The following is a 21,059-nucleotide window of genomic DNA, read 5'->3' as shown; positions in this document are numbered from 1 at the left end:
AGGCGAGCTCCCTGGCCTACCGGCGAGCGCACACAAGAGAGAGATGGCCGGCGGCCACTCTTCTCCATTTCCGCCGCCATCGTCGACTCATCGACGCCGGCCGCAAGAGAGAGATGAAGAGAGGGGAGAAGGAGAGAGAGGAAGCAGAAGAGGAGGGGGTGAGTTAGACTGACATGGCGGGCCCGCGTTGGTCCCACCATTATTGTTATTTTTTTGTGAAACTGACATGTGGGTCCGACGGGGTTTATTATTTTCCCCGATCGAATTGCTACGTAAGCGCTACATCAGTGCCACGTCAGATCGAGATCAAGTCAAAATTAGCCACGTAGGCGCCACGTCAGCCAAAACCACCATCGAAACCGCCATGGGACCTAATCTGCACCGGTTTTGATAGTTGAGGGACCCGTTGTATCTGGTTTTGCAGTTAAAGGACGAAAATCGGATTCGTTGACAAGTTAAGGGACCTTGGATGAACTTATTCCGCGTGCTTATACCGCTTCGTTTCTTGAGGCCTCGAATGGATGGGCCTCAATCTCGGCCCACCCACATATTTGGTCCTAAAGTAGTAAAGTGACCATTCAAAAGAAATTTTCTGAAAGTGATATGCAGATGTTTTCTTTGGGGAAAAAATATGTTCTTTGACCTCCTTAGTTGAATGCAGCATTTTTTTTAATACTTCATAAGATCCATCACCAAATTTGTGTCAGGTGAGACATTGTTAAGTCCAATTGGAATATAACTAAGACTTTTCACTGACAGATCATGCATGTGATTTTCTCCCATGAGCTTGAGTATCTGACCAAACACTCCTACGGCTTAATTAGTCTCCAACATGCTAGCATCACCAGTACTAATTAATTGCTAATGCTCCATGGCCGGCTAAGTACAAATACCAATCACACTTTCTTCCAAAGGAAAAGTACAAGACTTGATCTGAAAACAATATTTGTCTGCTCCAGGAAGACACCTACACGGCTACACGACTACACCTACTGAAGAAGAACAGGAGCGAGAAAAATCACCAATGGCTCATGCAAGAAGCACAGGATCTCTGCCGGTGGCAAATGTTCAGGCACTCGCAGAGACCTGCAACGATCCAGATCAGCAGATACCTGAGAGGTACATCAGAGCAGACGCCAACGCCGACGAGGTCATCAGCGGCGACGACTGCACGGCCGCAATTCCTACCGTCGATCTCAGCAAGTTGCTCGATCCACTGTCGTCAGACGAGGAGACTGCAAAGCTTGGATCTGCCTGTCAGCAATGGGGATTCTTTCAGGTATGCAGATTTCTTGGCAGACAGACTGAATTTGATCAGACAAGTTTTGAAACGTACGTACGTAGTGAGAGATAGCAAAAGCGTTGACTCACGATATGGATGAACATGAACATGAACTGGTGAACTGCATGCAGCTGATCAACCATGGCGTGTCAGAGGATGTGATCCGCGACGCGAGGAAAGACATAGCCGAGTTCTTCAGGCTGCCACTGGAGACCAAGAAGGCGTACTCGCAGCTGCCCAGTGGCATCGAGGGATATGGCCAGGCGTTCGTGGTGTCGCACGAGCAGAAGCTGGACTGGGCTGACATGTTCTACCTCGTTCTCCGCCCCGGCGAGTCCAGGAACATGGCCCTCTGGCCTGCTCATCCTCCATCCTTCAGGTGATCGATCGATCAAGATCAAAGTCAAACTGCTTATGATAATCATCAAATTAATCTTCTGCGGTTTTGATTGCGTGTTGTTGAAAAAGAGAGAGTAATCTTGGTTCTTGGCGATCACTTGCCTGTGATCAGGAATTCGATAGATCGGTACTCGTCGGAGACGGCGAGGGTGGCGAGATGCCTGTTGGAGTTCATGGCGAAGGACATGGGCGTGAGGCCGGGGTCGCTGCTGGAGAGGTTCCAGGACCAGCCGCAGGGCATCAGGATGAACTACTACCCGCCGTGCCGGGAGGCCGGCAAGGTGGTCGGCCTGTCGCCGCACACGGACGCCGCCGGCCTGACGCTGCTCCTGCAGGTGAACGACGTGCCGGGCCTGCAGATCAGGAGCCCCGGCGGCAGGTGGCTCGCCGTCGGCGCCCCTCCGGACGACGGCGCGTTCGTCGTCAACGTCGGCGACATACTCGAGGTTACCGACTGACCAACAATGGCGGCGAGGCAAACATAGCCATCGCCGAGGATGATTTCTTGGCTTCATGTTTGTTTTGCTGCTACGTGCGTCTGCATGCAGATCATCTTCTTATCCGGGGTCATCTGCATTCCTTAGCCGGGGTTGCTGTTTCTGGGGATTTCTTAGGAGTGTAGCGTGGCTCTACGCCTTCCCGCTATTAGAAGTTGTGTTTAGCCTCTGTAGTTCTTCCTAAGATTTAGTTTCTTGTTTTATTTTTCTTTCTTTGGCATAAGCCGGTTTAGTTGATTGTTTTTTAAAAAAAAATCAAGGGCAAGGGTTCCTATTTCTATTACTAGAAATGAGCAAAGTTACAGAGTTTAAATAGTCTAGCTGATTGTATTGTGTAACAAAAATTTATTTTCTTTTAATATATTGAGATGTAATTTTTTTATGCGTTTCGCGAAAAATGCATGCAGATCATGAGCAACGGCAAGTACCGGAGCGTGGAGCACAGGGCGGTGGTGCGGCCGGACAGGGAGCGCGTGTCGGCGGCAGTGTTCCACCGGCCGTGCCAGGACGCGGTGGTCGGGCCTCTGCCGGAGCTGGTCGGGGAAGGCGGCGGCGATAACGCGCGGTACACGTCGATGGGCTACCTGGATTTCATGAAGCGTTACTACTCGGCAAAGCTCGACGGAAGGAATCACCTCGACGGCTTGAGGATTAAACTGTCATCTTCGAAGGGTTAGAATTCATTCATGTTACAACTGTTGTAAACTTGTAATTGGAACCGGATTTGATCAAACAATTTGAAATACTTTCAGCACTAGCAAATGTGTCCGTGCGTTACAATGGGTTGTACGAACATACCTTGTCTTTTTTAGACTGGTCACCGGGGTGAGCTTACCTTAGCTTGTACATCTTCAAAGAATCATTATAAACACAAGGAATAAAAAGCCTAGGCTGTTCAACATAGCATAAATAGAATATACCCTAAGCAAAAATTGCACCAAAAAAAACAATGCACAGGCTCGGTAATTTCTCTACACCTCAAATTTTCTTACGGTGACCTAAGTAGTTACAATGACCTAGTGATCTGAGTAGTACTCCAAGGTCCTGAGTTTAAATCTCCATATGAGTGAATTTCATATTGGGTTGTTTGCGGGGCTAAGTTCCCTATTTCAATAAATATATATATATATATATATATATATATATATATATATATATATATATAAAATGTAAAGGCCGGGTAAAATATACCCTTCTCTAAAAAAAAATTTCTTACGGTCATCGAGTGTGTTCCATTTCATAGACATGTGTATTAGCAACATAATCATGTCTCAATCCACATTGATGCTTCCTCGCGCTCTTCATTTAATCCAACTATTCACCGACCCCTCCCACTGACCTGACTGGCGCTCAGCATGTCCATTGTCCAAAGAGCAGGCAAGACAAAGAAAGCCGGCGGCATGTACTAATTACACCTACAATTGGTAGAGTGGTAGTAGTATACTACTCATTCCATTTCACAATATAAAGACTTTCTATAAATTTAAGGGCCTATTTGGTAAGTTGGGTGGAGCTCTCTCACAAAATGTACTGGAGTTGTGGAGCTGGATTTAGGCAGCTCCACGACTCCACTTTAGACTCAACTCCTAGAGTTATATTTAGGAGTTAGAGCTGTACCAAACGGGCCCTAAACATATTAATTTTTTTTATAAAGAGCTTCCTCTGCAATTATCCTCCTTCCGAAGACAGCGAAGAGGGGCATAAATGCAAAATGTCCACAGCTTCCTCTGGGCTTCTCCCATTCCCAGGCCTCCACAGGCGGCCCAATCCACTATCCATGGCCCATGGAACAGCTCAAACCTACCACAACCCAGCTGTGTCTCCCCGTGCCCCTCTGCCGGCGGCTACCGGCGGCGGCGCACCAGCAGGTCCAGCACCTGACGGCCTCACCAACTGCGCCGTGCCGGAGGTGGCTCCACGGCGAGCCCCATCGACGGCTGCTCGTACCCCTCAGTCCGTGCGCGTCGGGGCCTTGGAGGTGTGATTCTGCTCCCGCTGCTCTACTTCTTCGCTTTCTCTGGCACATTATGAAATTACCCGTTTCTGATTTAGGAAAACTAGGAATAATGCGCAGGGTTGATCATTAGTGAAGCTATAATACGTTTTGTACGGTTGCAGCGCTAAATCCATAATTGCCCCTTAGCTTCTCAGAGGGGAAAAAACTTGCAGGAGTATCCTTTTTTTAATCTTGTGGATAGTAGTATATCTTGATTTTACTATGAGCTGCTTGGGTTTGTTTGTTTGTAAAGTGGTGTTCCTGGTGTGCTCTGTAACAAAGGCAACGTGTTAGATCCAGTTTGGCACTGTTAATCGGTGGTACTACAAGCTAAGGCTGAAGGCCTGAACACCTTTTGCAAGTGTGCCCCTTTTTGCAGCAAAAATGGTTGTTGTCCATTGTCCTTGTACCTTTAACCAGTCCTTTAATCTAAATAATTTTGGTCGGCGTTACTTTATTGCTCCGGAAAAAATATAAGTACAATAATTAAGTTCATCTTTGGTTTCAGGTTGATACCGTTATTTCTGGCAAACCGAGGATTTGTGATATGGACATGCTTTGCACAAGTCAGATTGATGAGATTGCCAATTGTTTAACACGTGTGAGTATTATATGTAATTTTGTACTTAATTTATGGGACTTAATTTGATCTAGAATGTGCAGACAGTCTCTTGAACCATGGATCTGATCTCCCGCTCTCGTGGCTCAGCAAAAATATGAACATATACTTGTGGGCACATCATTGTGGAGGATAGTGCGGACTGCTGAGGATATTGTTATCATTGATTTCACTAAGGAGTGTGGAAGTCTGGGATCTGGCTATCAGAGCCAGGAATTCTTTCAGGCATGTAAAAAAGTAAGCTCTTGTCACTATAAATTCCTTTTTTGTTCGGATCATGCTTAAAGATTTCTCTGTGTGTGTGTAAAACAACAGCAGGTTTGCAATATTCATTGCTAGTGCACGTGCGCGGTGGGTGGGGGGGGGGGATGCTTTGTGACCACCCATTGTGGGGAAATTTTTTTTCCAAGGCATCTTGTAGTCTTGCAAGGAGCTATCAAGATATTTCCGTGCACCATTTCTGTAAGACTTTGGAGAAAGGATGGATGAAAATTGCAAAAGAAGAGCACATAGTTATTTTTCAAACTTTGTGAAAGGAAAGTTTTGTGATGAACTGATGACCACATGTGCAGTGCTACCTCCATATATATAGAATCCATGAAGTAATCATCATCAGCACAGTGGGAAGAGCAAGCAAGAGAAAACCAGATTAACCATGTCTCTACAGGTGCCAAATGTGCAGGAACTCGCACTGACTTGCAACCGACCTGACCAGCAGATACCTGACAGGTACATCAGGCCGGAGGCTGGCACCGAAGAGGTCATCTGCGGCCAAGGCATCAACACGGCAATCCCGGTCATCGATCTCGCCAAGCTGCTCAACCCGCAGTCATCCCAAGAGGAGTGTGCCAAGCTGCGATCTGCATGTCAGCACTGGGGTTTCTTCCAGGTACGTCAAGATTATGTAATCAAGCTTTTACTTTGATGATTCACAAGGTGATACAACTATTATTAAACTGAATGATCAATAAACCATGTGGGAGAGAATTAAATAGTGTTTTTTTTTCAAATTTGGACAAGGTGACACTGATTTAAGTAGGATAAACTGTAATTGATCTCACAAATTAAACTGCAGCTCGTCAACCATGGGGTGCCTGACGATGTGATCAGCGACGTGAGGAGAGACTTAACTGAGTTCTTCAAGCTACCACTTGAAGCCAAGGAGGCGTACGCTAAACCACCAGACAAGTACGAAGGCTATGGCCAGCACTTCGTCGTTTCAGAGAAGCAGAAGCTGGACTGGGGAGACCTGCTACACCTCCGGCTTCGCCCAACCGAGTCCAGGGATTTGAGGTTCTGGCCTGCCCATCCTTCATCTTTCAGGTCTGCCTCACAAACAAAACCACAACTAATCTTTGCATTGATCATGACTATGGGAAATAAGTAGTTTTGAGAAATTTCAACCAAGAAATGAACAATTTTTTTTATTTCCAAGGTTTAGTTTTTCAGTCTGAACGTTCATGGCTTCTCTTGTTCCAATGAGCCATTTTGCTGCATATCACAACACAAATGTTTGACAGGAATTCCATGGAGAGGTACTCCTTGGAGACGGCAAAAGTAGCACGCTGCCTGTTGGAGTTCTTGGCCATGGACATGGGCGTTGATCCGGAGTCTCTCCTGGAGGTATTCAGAGGCCAGCCCCAGAACATGAGGGTGAATTACTACCCGCCGTGCAGGCAAACCGGCAAGGTGCTCGGCCTGTCACCGCACTGCGACGCGACCAGCCTGACGCTGCTGCTCCATGTGAACGACGTGCAGGGCCTCCAGATCAGGAAGGACGGCAAGTGGCTCACCGTCGAAGCCCTCGACGGTGCATTCGTCGTCAACGTCGGCGACATGCTTGAGGTAAATATTGACCAGGCTTTCACCTGATGCGTCGATCTGAAACCGGAACAGTTTCCTTTGCTGATCGATGTTGAATTGCTGGTGCACACCAGTACAGAGTTTCTAGCTTAATCATCTAACAACATGGCTGGTGCTTGCAGATTCTGAGCAATGGGAGGTACAGGAGCGTTGAGCACAGGGCCGTGGTGCACCCGGAGAAGGAGCGCATCTCGGCGGCGGTGTTCCACCAGGCGTGCCGGGACGCGACGGTCGGGCCTCTGCCGGAGCTCGTGACGAAGGACGGTGGCAGGCCGGTGTACAAGTCGATGGCCTACGAGGATTTCATGAAGCGCTTCTTCTCGGCCAAACTTGACGGAAGGGCTAACGTCGAGGGCATGAAGATTTAGTGGTCAAGAACATGGATCTTCTGTACCAAGAAATAATCAGCACTTGATTTTTTCTCTTCTATGTACCAGTTGCTGATGTGCCAATGGCCAGTACTATTTTGGCCGGAATACGAAGTTATCACGGACGTCTCGCTGTTAATATCATCTATCAGTGAAAAAATAGCCGTCGATGTGAGCACGTGTATCAAGTACAGGACTTGAACTAGTTTAGATCGGTTGTCCGAGGTCAGAACGTGTTTGGGTAGTATTTTAAGCTTATGATTCATGGAATTGCTAAATAACTTTAACCCGTTTTTTCTCCACAGAAGTTTCAAATTTGTGATCTTTTGGTTGCCTCGAGATTCGTGAGAGGGGAGGAAAAAAAATTTGCACAACCATAAGCTAGCGGGAGTTCGAATTTTGCACGACTATGCGTTAGTGGGAGTCGAACACCCGATCTCAGATTTAAGAGCTTCTAGAGCTAGTCAATCCAATATGAACATGTTTTTCAGAATTCTATACGAGTTACACATATAAATCATATTGTGATTATAGAGTAGTTATAATATTATTATACTAGTACACTTTAATAATTTCCCATGATCCCAACTCAGGCCTTTTAGAAGCAAACCATTGGAGTCCGTAAATCAAGCATAGGTGTCAATCTTCAGTTCATGGTAGCCCGTTGACGTGACGACGATCAAATCCGGCGAGAGTCCGACAGATAACGAGAATAACAGCCGACCATGTTCCCGCGTCGCCGCGGAGATGCTGCGTGTCTCCTGCTTCTGGCGATAGCTTGCATCCTCTCATGCGTCGCCGTCGCTGGCGCACGGCCAATGCCGCCGCCGCCTACGCTGCGCCATCACGGCGGCGTGGTCAGCCGGTACGCGTTCTGGACGGGCAAGCCGCGGTGGACGCGACACGGACGACCAATGGTGCTGACGTACGCCGTGTCCCACACCGACGCCGTCGGCTACCTCCCGGGCGACGCCGTGCTGGCCGTGTTCCGGAGTGCGTTCGCGCGGTGGGCGGAGGTGATCCCGGTGAGCTTCGCGGAGATCACGACGGAGGACGACGCGGCGGCGGCGGAGGCGGACATCAGGGTGGGGTTCTACGGCGCCGGCGAGCACGGCGACGGGCACCCGTTCGACGGCCCGCTGAACGTGTACGCCCACGCCACCGGGCCGGAGGACGGGCGCATCGACTTCGACGCGGCGGAGCGGTGGGCGGTGGACCTGGCCGCCGACGCGTCGCCGGCGGCCGTCGACCTGGAGACGGTGGCGACGCACGAGATCGGCCACGCCCTCGGCCTCGACCACTCGACGTCGGAGAGCTCGGTGATGTACCCGTACGTCGGCACGAGGGAAAGGAAGGTGCGGCTCACTGTGGACGACGTGGAAGGCATCCAGGAGTTGTACGGGGTCAACCCAAGCTTCAGCTTCCTAGACTACTTCACGCCGGACCATGACATCCCAAGGAGTCGTTTTTGGCGACTTGGTATAGCCTGCATCTTACTTTTGCCGCTCTAGCTAGCTAGCTAGTCATTGATCTGCAGTATGGTGAGAGCATGCTCCAATCTATGCTGGAGACCTTGTATTTAGGGGTTGCACCGTTGCACAAACTCTGATTAATCACATTATGAAAAGAAGCAATTATCTTTTCTAGAAAAAAAAAATCTATTGCATGTTAACTAGTAGTAGTACTAGAAGAAGCTCTTATATTGGCAGGGAAAAAATTGATATGCTATTGCCACAACGTGTTTATCCGTGTCACAGAATACTAAACAAGTTTAAACTATTATGTTATCTAATTCTGTGGTCTCTTCAAAATTAGGAAATTAAGTCTTTTTACTTGTGCCCCTCTAGTTAGGGAAATTAGTTCGCGAAAAGAAATTTTTTGGTGTCACATCAGATGTTTCACCGGATGTCGGAAAGAGTTTTTGGACACGAATGAAAAAACTAATTTCATAACTTACCTAGAAACTGTGAGACGAATCTTTTGAGCTTAATTAATCCGTCATTAGCACATGTGGGTTACTGTAGCACATATAGCTAATCATAGACTAATTAGGCTCAAAAGGTTCGTCTCGTGATTTTCCTTTAACTATGCAATTAGGTTTTTAATCTATATTTAATGCTCCATGTATGTGTTCAAAGGTTCGATGTAATGTTTTTGGAAAAAAATTTGGGGAACTAAACCAGGCCTTACTTGTGCCCCCTCTAAGTTAGGGAAATTAAGTCTTTTTACTCTTAAGGATGGTTAATTGCCTCGTTAGTCTTTTGTTGCAGGCAGTTGTGAAAAACGTTTAGCACTAGATCAATATTGATTATGACTCCTCATATATGTAATTTCAAACTACTAGTTCCAATTGCCAATACTATTCCGATAAAACATGGAACACGTGTGTAATTCTGGTGTTTGCTCAGAACATACAAGTCAGAGTAGTATTATGAGTTACGATTTGTGTAAGACATTGGCGTTCATAATACTACTCGGAACGTGAATTTTGCTCGGAAAAACGTCCAAACATTGGCGTTCGGTGTTGTCATATAGCAAAATCAATCGTACCCAATTACGTAACGGACGATCAAGTGAAGGCACATCAGTACTGCATGCGCTGCACCTCGCCGCCGGCGGCACGTACGTACGCGCGATGATGTCTCTGTGTAGAAGCGGAGATGTGGCGCGTCTCACCGCCACCCAGCCGGCACTGGCGCAGACGACGATGACGACGACGCTGCAACCGCGGCCCGAAGACAACAACAACGACAGCGGCGCCGGCCCGTTCACGTTCTTTCCGGGCAAGCCGCGGTGGACGCGGCCGGACAGGGTACTGACATACGCCGTGTCGCCGACGGCCACCGCCGACCACCTCTCGCCGAGCGCCGTGCGAGCCGCGCTCCGGAGCGCGTTCGCGCGGTGGGCGGACGTGATCCCGATGAGATTCCAGGAGGCGGAGCGCTACGACGCGGCGGACATCAAGGTCGGCTTCTACCTCTACACCGACGGCCGGTGCGACGGGTGCGCCTGCATCGACAGCGACGACGACGACGACGACGGGGACGACTGTGAAGGAGTGCTCGCTCACTCCTCCATGCCGGAGAAGAGCGGGCAGATCCACCTCCACGCGGCGCACAGGTGGACGGTGAACCTGGCCGCGGACACGGCGCCGCTCGCCGTCGACCTGGAGTCGGTGGCGGCGCACGAGATCGGCCACGTGCTCGGCCTCGACCACTCGTCGTCGAGGAGCTCGATGATGTACCCGTTCATCAGCTGCAGGGAGAGGAAGGTGCGCCTCACCACCGACGACGTCCACGGCATCCAGGAGCTCTACGGGGCAAACCCACATTTCAGCTTCGGTGCCTACTTCAAGCAGGACATCTTGTCGCGCATCCAACAGATGAAGAAAGAGAAGAAGAAGAAAGCTCGCGGCAGCTCTTTTTGGCAACGTGGTCTAGCTCTCACTTGTGCCGTAATTGTTACCATGATCCCACTCCCACTTTCATTGAATAAACTTCTTTAGATATTGAATTAGCTTTGACTATTGGTACTTAATAACCATTCTTTTATTGAAAAAAGAATCAAATTATATACGAGGCGCATACAAATCGGACGCCCGATTTTTTTTCGGGCGCTGTTTCACCAAGTAGATCAAACATGTTTCACTAAATACATAGAAATATTTTAGTCTTTTAAAAAGCTGAAACATAACCATATGACCTCATGAAATATTTTGGTACAACGTATGAAACAACAGTTTTCCAAAAAAATCAAGTGTTGTTTCACCCTATATAAAAAAAATATTTCAGCAAATAGCGAAAGAGTGTTTCAATTCACTGCAACATTTGATCCATACATAGTGAAACATTATGAGTACACTAGGTGAAATATTTTTGGTGGAAAAAAAATGAAACGGATTCCCTTAATAGAGGGCTTCCATAATATATGGGTGATTTGTTGCAACGACGTGCGTGGTGGGGACACGTGGCGGGATCGGCACTGCACACATGGCAGGGGGCGCGCGTGGGAAGCACGGCGTGGGGGCGGCACATGGGCGGCGGGCGCGCGCAGCGTCCAATTTTTCTGGCGCGCGTTGAGCGCCCGATCCGATCCCGGCGTTTTCCGATTATATATTATCTTTTTTTTTACTAATTTTCGAGTGTAATTAGTTGAGGAGTAAATGTGGATGGGATAGCCGAGAGTGAAAATATTTCACAATGATGATGGATGAACTCATCCGGTAAAATTAGGTGGATAAAACCATCCAACTTTACAAATATTAATCATTAGCAAATTAATTAATGATGCTAGTCACCAACCCCTGTATTGCGGGTTCGGATCCCCTAGAGTTGGCTTCAACTCCATCCGGTGGATTTGGGCCAATCTCAGCCACAATTTATCACCTACGGTTGAGATTAAATCAATACAGCTCAACCTATCCTTAATTTGTTCCTTCCACTTTTGATCTTACCTTCATCAAACTTTTTTTATGTAAACCTTCGTCAAGCTTGTAAACAAGGACTCTATGATAGGTTATATCAGCGAGCTGTACAGCAGCATCAAGGAGCTCGACATGATGTACGTACATGTTGCTACTTGCTTGCGCTAGCGATGGCTTTGCTTGTAGTAAGCTGTCCAGTTGCCCTGAGCTCTGATTCGAGGCGGAGAGCTAGTTTCTGCACCATCGCAAGGCTGTCCATGTTCACCATCTACGATATCACTCTTCTCTACACTGAAAAACTCTTCTATGTTGGTCTATTAATTGCAGGAACAAGATTAATTACGTTTATTTTCTTGATTATGTTGGAAATAGAACAGTTGAAAAGAAAGATCCAAATATGCATCAATTAAGGGAGTCAATTAGGATCTTAACCGTAGAAATAAAACGATGGATGAGATTTGCCCAAATCCACTGGGTGGAGTTGATGCCAACTCTAGAGGATCTAAACCCCTGTATTGCACGGTATATAAAACATACATCAGTTAGTTTTTGAACCGTAAATGCTTAGTTTGAAAGAAGAATTCTACGTCAATTACAATTCACCAATAATTAAGTTCGAATTTTGAAATTGAATTATGATTCCACCGTCGTGCTGCCCTGCTAATATGGATCCGATGTTGTCACTTCAGTGCCCTGTCCTGTAGCAACAACATTGCTCGACAACTAAACCCTGACGGCGGCGAAGCAGGGAAACACGTGCGACAACTAGGGTTTCCACCACATTATTTAGCAGAGATTACTCCGTCCGTTTTAAAAAACAAAGCCTAAGTTTCCGTGTCCAACGTTTGACCGTCCGTTTTATATGAATTTTTTTTATAATTAGTATTTTCATCGTTGTTAGATGATAAAACCTGATTAATACTTTATGTGTGACTTATCTTTTTAATTTTTTTTATAATTTTTTCAAATAAGACGGACGGTTAAACTTTGGACACGGAAACTCAGGGTTTGTCTTTTTTTTTTTTGGACGAATGGAGTAAGTTTTAAGAAAAAAAAAAGACTAGTACTATTCTTTTACTAATGCTATTCGGAGGGAATACATGTACAGAGTTGAATTCCGATGTTTGCTTTTTTTATTCGGATTAGTTATTCAGAACGATTTCTGCTCACACTCGGCCTGTGTCATATCTATAAACAAAACACAGGAGTGACTAATTTATAGAATTAATCAATCGTAACTAGTTACGTGACAACGATCAATACGCTAGTATTGCAACTCACCGGCGGCACGTATACGTACACGATGTTTCTGCTGTGTGGCTGTGGCACCGGCTCCCAGCCGACGCGACTGCGGTCCCAAGACAACAACGGCGGCGGCGGCGCGGCGGCGTTCACGTTCCTGCGGGGCAGACCACGGTGGAATCGGCCGGACATGCGGCTGACGTACGCCGTGTCGCCGTTGGCCACCGCCGACCACCTCCCGCGGGACGCCGTGCGGGAGGCGTTCCGGAGCGCGCTCGCGCGGTGGGCGGAGGTGACGCCCCTGAGGTTCGCGGAGGCGGCGCGCTACGAGGAGGCGGACATCAGGGTGGGGTTGTACCTCCACGCCTCCGGCGCCGGCGGCGACGGGTGCGACGGGTGCGGCCACATCGACGACAAGAGCAGCCGCGACGGGGCGCTGCTCGCCCACTCCTTACCGGCGAAGGACGGGCGGATCCACATGCACGCGGCGCGGAGGTGGACGGTGGACCTGGACAGGGACACGGCGGCCGCCGCCGTCGACCTGGAGTCGGTGGCGACGCACGAGATCGGCCACGTCCTCGGGCTCGGCCACTCGTCGTCCAAGAGCTCAGTGATGTACCGGTACGTCCGTTACAGGGAGAGGAAGGTGGACCTCACCGAGGACGACGTCCATGGCGTCCAGGAGCTCTACGGTGCCAACCCACATTTCAGCTTCACCCACATCGATCAAAACAAGGTCGAAAAAGAGAAGGAAAAGGCTCGCGGCAGCTCTTTTTGGCGACGCGGTCTAGCCTCTTGCCTGTGCCCTGCTAGTTAGCTTGGTCCCACTTGCATTGAATAACTTCTTCATGAGATTGCCATAGCATTCTTTGATCAATTGTGAATAAACATTCTTTTTTCTTGATAGGGATCTAGTGTATATATGTGTGCTTTTAATAAGCATTTTTTCTCTTAATTGTTACATCTGTCGATAAATTTTCTTCTGTTTTTACCAAATGTAAATACAATATAGTTATAATGTAATTACATTATAACTTGTATGTAACTTTCATATAATTTTAAACCATTGGATTTACTTTCAGATTCGTGCAAGCGGAGAAGGAAAAAAATCACAACGCACGTGTGAGGGGATTTGGTTCCGCGACCTCCACTTCACAGAAATAACGTGTTACCATGGGATTTTGGAAGTTATATGTAAATTATATTGTAGTTATACATAAGTTACAATGTAGTTGCACTATAATTAAATTATATCTAAATTTTTGGGAGAAAATTTATCGGACAAATGTATAGATTGTTCTCTTTATTTAGTAACGAGTTGACGGTTAACTTTGACACTAATATTCAGTCATAATTCAAGATATATTGCCATATTCAGAGTCAGTAGATGAGGTGTTATAGGATGTGATTATATAGTTCTGTGTTCAGGCTACTATAAAGTCAAGTAGACATAGGCCAAGCCAAATCATCAATATCGACATATCGTATACATGAATCTTTGATTCGATGGCTTCGATTCAATCAGTAACGAAGCACATAAAAAATTAGGTGGGTCAGATCTGCTGTTGTCACGGCCGCACCCTGCCGGCCGGGGGATGTTGCGCCGCCCTGCCCAGTCCCTTTCTTCAGCTGTACTCTCCCTCCTCCATAGAATGTTCTTTCTCCTACTTGCATTATATTGCATCCCTCACATGCATGTTAAACCATACAGTAGGCTAGCAAACAAACACACACAGGAATATTTGTGATCTGGACACAATAACGTGCAGAGGGGTCACACTCTCAGAGCACAAAGCTCACTGCTCACCACAGCTAGCTTAGCTCCACACTGATCAACACTAATCAGTGTGTATATATGTGTGGGGCGCTAGCCGTCGAGGTCACGGTCGTGACGAGCAAACGATAGGCGGTGAACTGGTCATGGATGGCGTGACGACGCGACGGCCGACGGCGATAGTGTTCGTGTCGTGGTGTACACTGTCGAGCAGCTGGGGGCAACGAACGAAAAGGCCTTTTTGCTTCCTGGGTGTGTTTAGATCTAAACTTTGGATTCAAATTTTTATTTTTTTTCCATCACATTAACCTGTCATACACAAATAACTTTTCAGTCACATCGTACCAAATTCAACCTAAACTTTCAACTTTGGAAGAAACTAAACACAGCCCTGGTGTGGTCAACTGGTCTCATGTGGTTGAATGACACACGGACTCACAATCGTCAGTGTCCTTCGTCCTTCCGACGGACGACGACGGAAACACAAAAACGCACGACGCGGCGGCATGGTCGCAGCGCGGACGATGCGCGGGCAAGCGGGGACGACCCACCCTGCCGTATGGGCGCTCTGTCTCTGGATCCAATTATCAATTCTACGGATAAAATATGGAATACAAGTATAATTTTGGTGTTGGATTACAATACAGATTAGCTATTTGAAATAATTTGCCCCTAAACTTAAGCCTCTTTCTTAGTACCTATATAAACAAAACATCCAAGTTTAGGTAATATCAACGACAAATCGATTGCAACCAGTTAGTACGTGACAACCATCAAATCTAGGACGTTAGTACTGCACCTCGTCAGTGACACGTGCGTACGTACGTATGTACGCGATGTCCCAGCTGGCACCGACGACGACGACGACACCGCCGCTGCAACCGCGGCCCGAAGACAGCAACGACAACGACAACGGCGGCGCGGTGGCCACCAGCCTGTTCACGTTCTTGCCGGGAAAGCCACGGTGGACGCGGCCGTTCTTGACTTACGCCGTGTCACCGGCGACGGCGGTCACCGTCGGCAACCACGTCCCGCTGAACGCCGTGCGGGCGGTGTTCCGGCGCGCGTTCGCGCGGTGGGCGGGCGTGATCCCCGTGAGGTTCGTGGAGGCGTTGCGCGACGACGACACGGCGGACATCATGATCGAGTTCTACCTCCACACAGCCGACGGCAAGTGCGACGCGTGCGGCTGCGTCTGCAAGGGCGGCGGCGAGGAGGCGCTCGCCCACGCGCACCCGCCGCAGGACGGGCGGATACACCTGCACGCGGCGCGGAAGTGGGCGGTGACGAACGTGGCCGGCGCCGGCGGGGACGCGCCGCCGCTCGCCGTCGACCTGGAGTCGGTGGCGGTGCACACTCGTCGTCGGAGAGCTCGATGATGTACAGGCATTACAGGGGGAAGGTGAGCCTCACCGACGACGACGTCAAGGGCGTCCAGGAGCTGTACGGTGCCAAACCACCACGTGTCGGCTTGACAGCCGACTCCAAGCCCAAGCGCGTCGAAACTATAAGGGAAATTGAACAGCACATCCAGCAGAAAAAGGAAACAGCAAAGAAAAAACCCTTTTTTTGGCGACTCGTACGTCTACCACTCTACCCTCCATGTCTTGCCTGTGCCGTTAATAGTTAGCATGGTCTCACGCTTCACTTGCATTGAATAACTTATTCAGAGATTTGCCATAGCTTTGATTAATTTTTATTAGACATTGTTTCTTCTTGAAAGGGTAATAGTGTTGGTTACTTGAATAATAAGTCTTTAAAAAAGTTCGTCGTGTTGGGTTTCACCTAGATGTCTTCCATGGAGAATATTTTTTTTTGAGTGAATTGGCGAGCCGCCAATTAAATTGAATATAGAAGAAGAAAACTGTACAGTGTAAAGGGAAAGAAAAAAACTCAGGACCTTTGGCCCTAGTCAACTAAGGAACAAGCCAATTTCTCAGATGATGCGCGCCTGCTAAGGCCCATATCTTGGCCTCGTCCTTGATTTTTGTCAGAAGACCACTCGGTGGGAGCTCCTTATGCTGGAATGTTCTGCGATTTCTTTCATTCCAGATCTCCCAGGCGACTAGGAGCGTTAGAGAGCGTAGAGCCTTTTTGGGTGCCTCTTTTACACTTGTGGTTTGATCCCACCATTCTAACACCGACGAAACCTGCCGCCAATGGTTGGGGTGAATATTGTTGCACGCCGTTCATTCCGCTAGGGTCGCCCAGATTCTCTTTGTGTAGCGGCAGCCTGCGAGGAGGTGTAGAGCCGTCTCCTGGACCCGACGACATAAGGGACATATGGATCCATTTGGCCATCCCCGGGTAGATAGTCTATCAGAGGTCCAGACTCTATTCTGAATGACCAGCCAGGCGAAGGTTTTGCATTTGCGAGGAGCCCAGGGCTTCCAAATTAGGTTGTTGAAATTGTTGGCCGTTGTTCCAAGTAGTTGTGCATTATAGGCCGATGCTGCCATATATTGACCGTGGCTAGTGAGCTTCCAAGATATTTGGTCGTTCTCATGTTCTGTCAACTCTATTGTCTGGATGGCGGTCCAAACTGTGACAAGTTGGTCAATCAGCTCTGTTGTCCTGCCCACGTCCGCTGGTAATCCCAGATCGAGCAGCCATTGATCTGATTGCAAGGCATGTTGGAGGGTACTATTCTTTTTCTTGGAGACCGCGTAGACTAGTGGTGCCACATCTTTCATCCTTCTCCCCTGCCACCAGACTGACTCCCAAAAACTCACAGTCGCCCCATTTCCGATTGTTATGGATGTCGCTGCCGCAAAAAGGAGCTTATCGGTGTCATCGCACGGCGTACCAGAACCCACCCATGCTTTCTCCGGTGACTTCCATTCCTGCCAAAGCCATCGGAGGCGCAAAGCTCTTGCAAACTTCTCAAGGTTTAGGATTCCTAGACCTCCAAAACCAGTGGGTAGGCAGGTTCGGGTCCAGTTGATTTTGCATTTTCCACCCGTCAAGGCTTCTCCCCCCGCCCACAAAAACTTCCTTCTCTACTTGTCAAGAGCCTCAAGAGACTCTTTTGACGCTTTTAGCCCTGTCAGGAGGAAAACGGGTTGTGAAGTGAGCACCGACTTCACTAGGGTGGAACGCCCTACAAGCCCAATATGTCTTCCCCTCCACCCGGCTATGCGGTTCATCGATTTGTCGAAGAGAGGCTGCAGGTCTACTCTTCTTAGCCTTGCTGTGGTAAGAGGTAGTCCTAGATACTTCATCGGAAGATTTGCTCTGGTTACTGGTATGCCATCCAGGATGTCGTCAAGATCCAGGTTGTCACACCTGATTGGCGCCACATGGGACTTTTGCAGATTAGTGCATAACCCAGACACCTGCCCGAAGCAACGTAGAAGGTCGGTGAAAACTCGTACGTCCTCTTTTTGTGGGTTTATGAAGACTGCCGCATCGTCAGCGTACATGGATGTGCGGAAGCAAACAACCCTTCCTCTCAGTTTACTTATCGCCCCTAGATCAGTGGCCTTGTCCAAAAGGCGCTGGAGTGGGTCGATTGCTAGAATGAAGAGCAATGGAGATAAGGGGTCGCCTTGTCGTAAGCCTTTTCCGTGCCTTATTGCCTCTCCCGGTGTACCATTTAGGATGATCTTGGAAGTGGAAGTTGATAGAAGGCCCGCAATCCATTCCCGCCACCTTTGTGGAAATCCTCTATTTTGAAGGAGCGTGAGGAGGTAGTCCCATCTGACTGAGTCAAAAGCCTTGGAGATGTCAAGTTTGAAGAGGTGGATCGACCTTCTAGTCCTGTGATGTTTCCTGACCATGTTTCTGACGTACATGAAGTTGTCATGTATACTTCGTTCGCGAATGAAGGCACTTTGATTTGTCGGGATTAGCGAGTGCATCAGTGGTCACAACCTGATGGCTAAGACCTTGGAGAAGAGCTTGGCAAAGCCATGAATCAGGCTAATCGGCCTGTAGTCTCCGATTCCCTCCGTGCCGTCCTTTTTGGGGATGAGCACTACATTGGCGGAATTTAGGAGGTTAAAGTGTGTGTGCCTCATGTCGTGCAGAGCATTGAAGGCGGCCACTACGTCGCTTTTGATAATGTCCCAACAGTGCTTGAAGAATTTCCCTGTGAACCCATCAGGCCTTGGTGCTTTGTCGATAGGCATTTCGCTTAACGCTTTGTGGATCTCTGTCTCTGTGAAGGGGTCATCCAACCTAGAGAGGTCGACGGGGGTGAACCCTAGAGACTGCCAGTTGAGATCACACTCTCTTGGCTCAGGTCTTCCCATGACTTGCCGGAAGTGTTCTGCAATGGTGTGTTCCTTTTCTGTGTGTGTGACAGCCCAGCCGTTCTGCTTCCTTAAGCGGAAGATGTGATTTTTCCTTTTTCTTGCATTTATCCTACGATGGAAGTATTTTGTATTGGCGTCCCCTTCTTTAATATTAGTTAAGCGCGCAGCTTGCTTCTTCCATGCTCTTTCGATGACCGCAAATCCGAAGAGCCTTCTTTTTAGGCCCAGTCTCAACCTGTACTCTGCCTGCGTTAACTCCCGGCGCTCCTGAGCTACATCAATCCTCTGAATTATGTCGAGCGCCATGTGATACTTGATTTTTGCTTCTGAGCAGATGCCCTTTGCCCATCTCTTTAGGGACATTGCGGTTTGGCTCAATTTGTCTGCGAGGCGGTGGAAAGGCTCATGGTGCATGGTGCTCTGGTTCCATGTGTTTTGTACCTCAGCTTTGAAGCCAGCTAGCCTGGTCCAGAAGTTTTCGAATTTAAAGGTCCTTGGACGTCGCGGCCCCGCAGGGTTGGAGAGGAGCAGTGGGCAGTGATCAGATGTTCCTGTGGACAGGGCATGCAGGATGTGGTGTACAAAGGTAAGGTCCCATTCCTCATTACAGAAGAATCTGTCTAGCCTCACCAAGGTTGGTCGGCGTCTCTCATAGCCTCACCATGGAGAATATATATTCTAAGGATTGCTTTAGTTTTATGTTAAAATTTGCCCTACCAAATATTTCACAACTTAAAATCACAACTTAAAAAAAACTTACTAGTGTGGTGTCAACATTTTTCAAAGCCAATACAGTTGTTACAATCCAACTCTACTGAGCAGTGATAGTACAAACTATTTACTAAAATAGTACTTCATCCGTTTCACAATGTAAGTCATTCTAGTATTTTCCACATTCATATTAATGTTAATGAATCTAGTATCTAGATTCATATTTATGTTAATGAATCTAGTATATCAAAAAAAAATATGAATATGCGAAATGCTAGAATAATTTACATTATAAAACGGGGGGAGTAAAATGCAAAAGGCTACGCTGGTCGAGACCTGCCCCAAAGCTAAAAGCTTCGTATATGGGCCGTGACTGCAATAGCTGCCACTTTTGTGGGCTGGAGCCCCAGACGCCGATGGACGCAACTCCTCTTCTTTCCTCTGCGACCGTGACAGCACATGCGTCGATCGAAAAGCTACTCTCATCCTTCACCAGAAAATTCCTCCTGCAAAATATGCACATCAACGTTGGTGTACTTCCACGGCAACCAGACTTGGAAGGCTGCGATAGTGCAATCGCAAACTCTGATGCTGCAAAGCCTCCATCTCCAATTCTCCATGGCTCTTCCAGCTTGATGGACTGGTGGCCTCTGCCTGCCAAAGGCATCTTGTTCTTAAACCAAACCGTACTCATCAACAATACCTGCTCTCTCCCATGTCAGATTTTAACGAATCCTGCACCAACACACTGTACCAGACATCATCTCGTTGACAGAATAAACAAAGCAGAAGTCATCCATCTCCCCTCCTCACGAGCCAGAGCCAAGCCATGACGTAGAGACACTGCAAATTGCATTGTTCTTGCAAACTCCTGCAAGCTTACTGACTCTGCAACACATTGCGTGCTCACAATCAACACCTTCATGCGTAATTGCACAGACCAAAAAAACTCAAGTACTACAATTAGAAGATTATTATTCAAGGTGATGGAGATTATTAAGAAGGGAAGCAAGCAAGCAGACCAATCAAAATGACATGGAGAAACCGTTGGTACGGCTCTAGTGCGCGCGGGTCGCGATCGGATGGACGCCCGCGTGATATGGATGAAAGATATTGCGTCCGTGTCTCACCACCACCACCACCACCTCGCACTTGACGCGAAGAAATCGGCATCGACCAGACGATGACACGGCAGTGTTGCGACAACATACGATCCTGTCATGTTAGCCATATTGGATGGATGGGTGAAGCACCCTATCAGAAACAAGATATGTTATTCCTTTTTTTTTTCTGAAACGTTTATATCATATACTATCATCCATGTCAAACTCAACTTGGTTAATTATACTATACTAGAGAGCTACGCAACTTAGCAATCCAGAGTTAATTGATTCTAATTCGGTTTTGCAGAGTTTTCAGTAGTTTCAGTCCATAGGATGATGATGATTCCATGGAAAAATGATGTCTATGAGGGAAAAATACATACCGTACAACAGTAGTAGCTAGAAGAACGAAAAGAAAAATAAACCATGCGTTGGTGTTCAACGCGATGGCGCAACGCGAAGGTACCTTTCAGGCTAGGCTAGTGCAGCTTCTCTTTCTTGGTCTGTCCACAAACGTAAGCCTCCC

At 47.9% G+C, this 21,059-nt stretch overlaps 4 protein-coding genes and 1 pseudogene across 4 annotated transcripts; all 5 read left to right on the top strand.

The window, feature by feature from the left end:
• Window positions 1-982: 982 nt before the first annotated feature.
• On the top strand, window positions 983-7,202 carry LOC127785962 (uncharacterized). Its single transcript, XM_052313288.1, has 11 exons — window positions 983-1,279; window positions 1,414-1,661; window positions 1,794-2,127; window positions 2,586-2,850; window positions 3,927-4,156; window positions 4,683-4,775; window positions 4,884-5,030; window positions 5,461-5,682; window positions 5,869-6,116; window positions 6,314-6,638; window positions 6,779-7,202. The coding sequence occupies exons 1-11, from the start codon at window positions 1,025-1,027 to the stop codon at window positions 7,022-7,024; spliced, it is 2,613 nt and encodes an 870-aa protein (XP_052169248.1). The 5' UTR covers window positions 983-1,024; the 3' UTR covers window positions 7,025-7,202.
• A 640-nt stretch (window positions 7,203-7,842) lies between these two features.
• On the top strand, window positions 7,843-8,535 carry LOC127785961 (metalloendoproteinase 4-MMP-like). Its single transcript, XM_052313287.1, has one exon. The coding sequence runs from the start codon at window positions 7,843-7,845 to the stop codon at window positions 8,533-8,535; it is 693 nt and encodes a 230-aa protein (XP_052169247.1).
• A 1,124-nt stretch (window positions 8,536-9,659) lies between these two features.
• On the top strand, window positions 9,660-10,529 carry LOC127785960 (metalloendoproteinase 4-MMP-like). Its single transcript, XM_052313285.1, has one exon. The coding sequence runs from the start codon at window positions 9,660-9,662 to the stop codon at window positions 10,527-10,529; it is 870 nt and encodes a 289-aa protein (XP_052169245.1).
• Window positions 10,530-12,750: 2,221 nt separating this feature from the next.
• Window positions 12,751-13,506, top strand: LOC127785959 (metalloendoproteinase 1-MMP-like). Its single transcript, XM_052313284.1, has one exon. The coding sequence runs from the start codon at window positions 12,751-12,753 to the stop codon at window positions 13,504-13,506; it is 756 nt and encodes a 251-aa protein (XP_052169244.1).
• Window positions 13,507-15,299: 1,793 nt separating this feature from the next.
• LOC127785958 (metalloendoproteinase 1-MMP-like) lies at window positions 15,300-16,093 on the top strand (annotated as a pseudogene).
• The last annotated feature ends 4,966 nt before the right edge of the window (window positions 16,094-21,059 follow it).

This window comes from Oryza glaberrima, chromosome 10, assembly GCF_000147395.1.
Source record: "Oryza glaberrima chromosome 10, OglaRS2, whole genome shotgun sequence".
In the NCBI taxonomy this organism is placed as follows: domain Eukaryota; kingdom Viridiplantae; phylum Streptophyta; class Magnoliopsida; order Poales; family Poaceae; genus Oryza; species Oryza glaberrima.
This window is presented reverse-complemented; position numbering and strand designations above follow the sequence as displayed.

What these genes read in the sequence shown, in the direction of transcription:
- LOC127785960 (XM_052313285.1), top strand. Translation starts at nt 9,660, where the DNA reads ATGATGTCTCTGTGTAGAAGCGGAGATGTGGCGCGTCTCACCGCCACC.
- LOC127785959 (XM_052313284.1), top strand. Translation starts at nt 12,751, where the DNA reads ATGTTTCTGCTGTGTGGCTGTGGCACCGGCTCCCAGCCGACGCGACTG.
- LOC127785962 (XM_052313288.1), top strand. Translation starts at nt 1,025, where the DNA reads ATGGCTCATGCAAGAAGCACAGGATCTCTGCCGGTGGCAAATGTTCAG. An exon ending in TAAACTGTCATCTTCGAAGG is followed by an intron (nt 2,851 to 3,926) that starts GTTAGAATTCAT and finishes TCCCATTCCCAG; the next exon opens with GCCTCCACAGGCGGCCCAAT. An exon ending in GCCCATCCTTCATCTTTCAG is followed by an intron (nt 6,117 to 6,313) that starts GTCTGCCTCACA and finishes AATGTTTGACAG; the next exon opens with GAATTCCATGGAGAGGTACT.
- LOC127785961 (XM_052313287.1), top strand. Translation starts at nt 7,843, where the DNA reads ATGCCGCCGCCGCCTACGCTGCGCCATCACGGCGGCGTGGTCAGCCGG.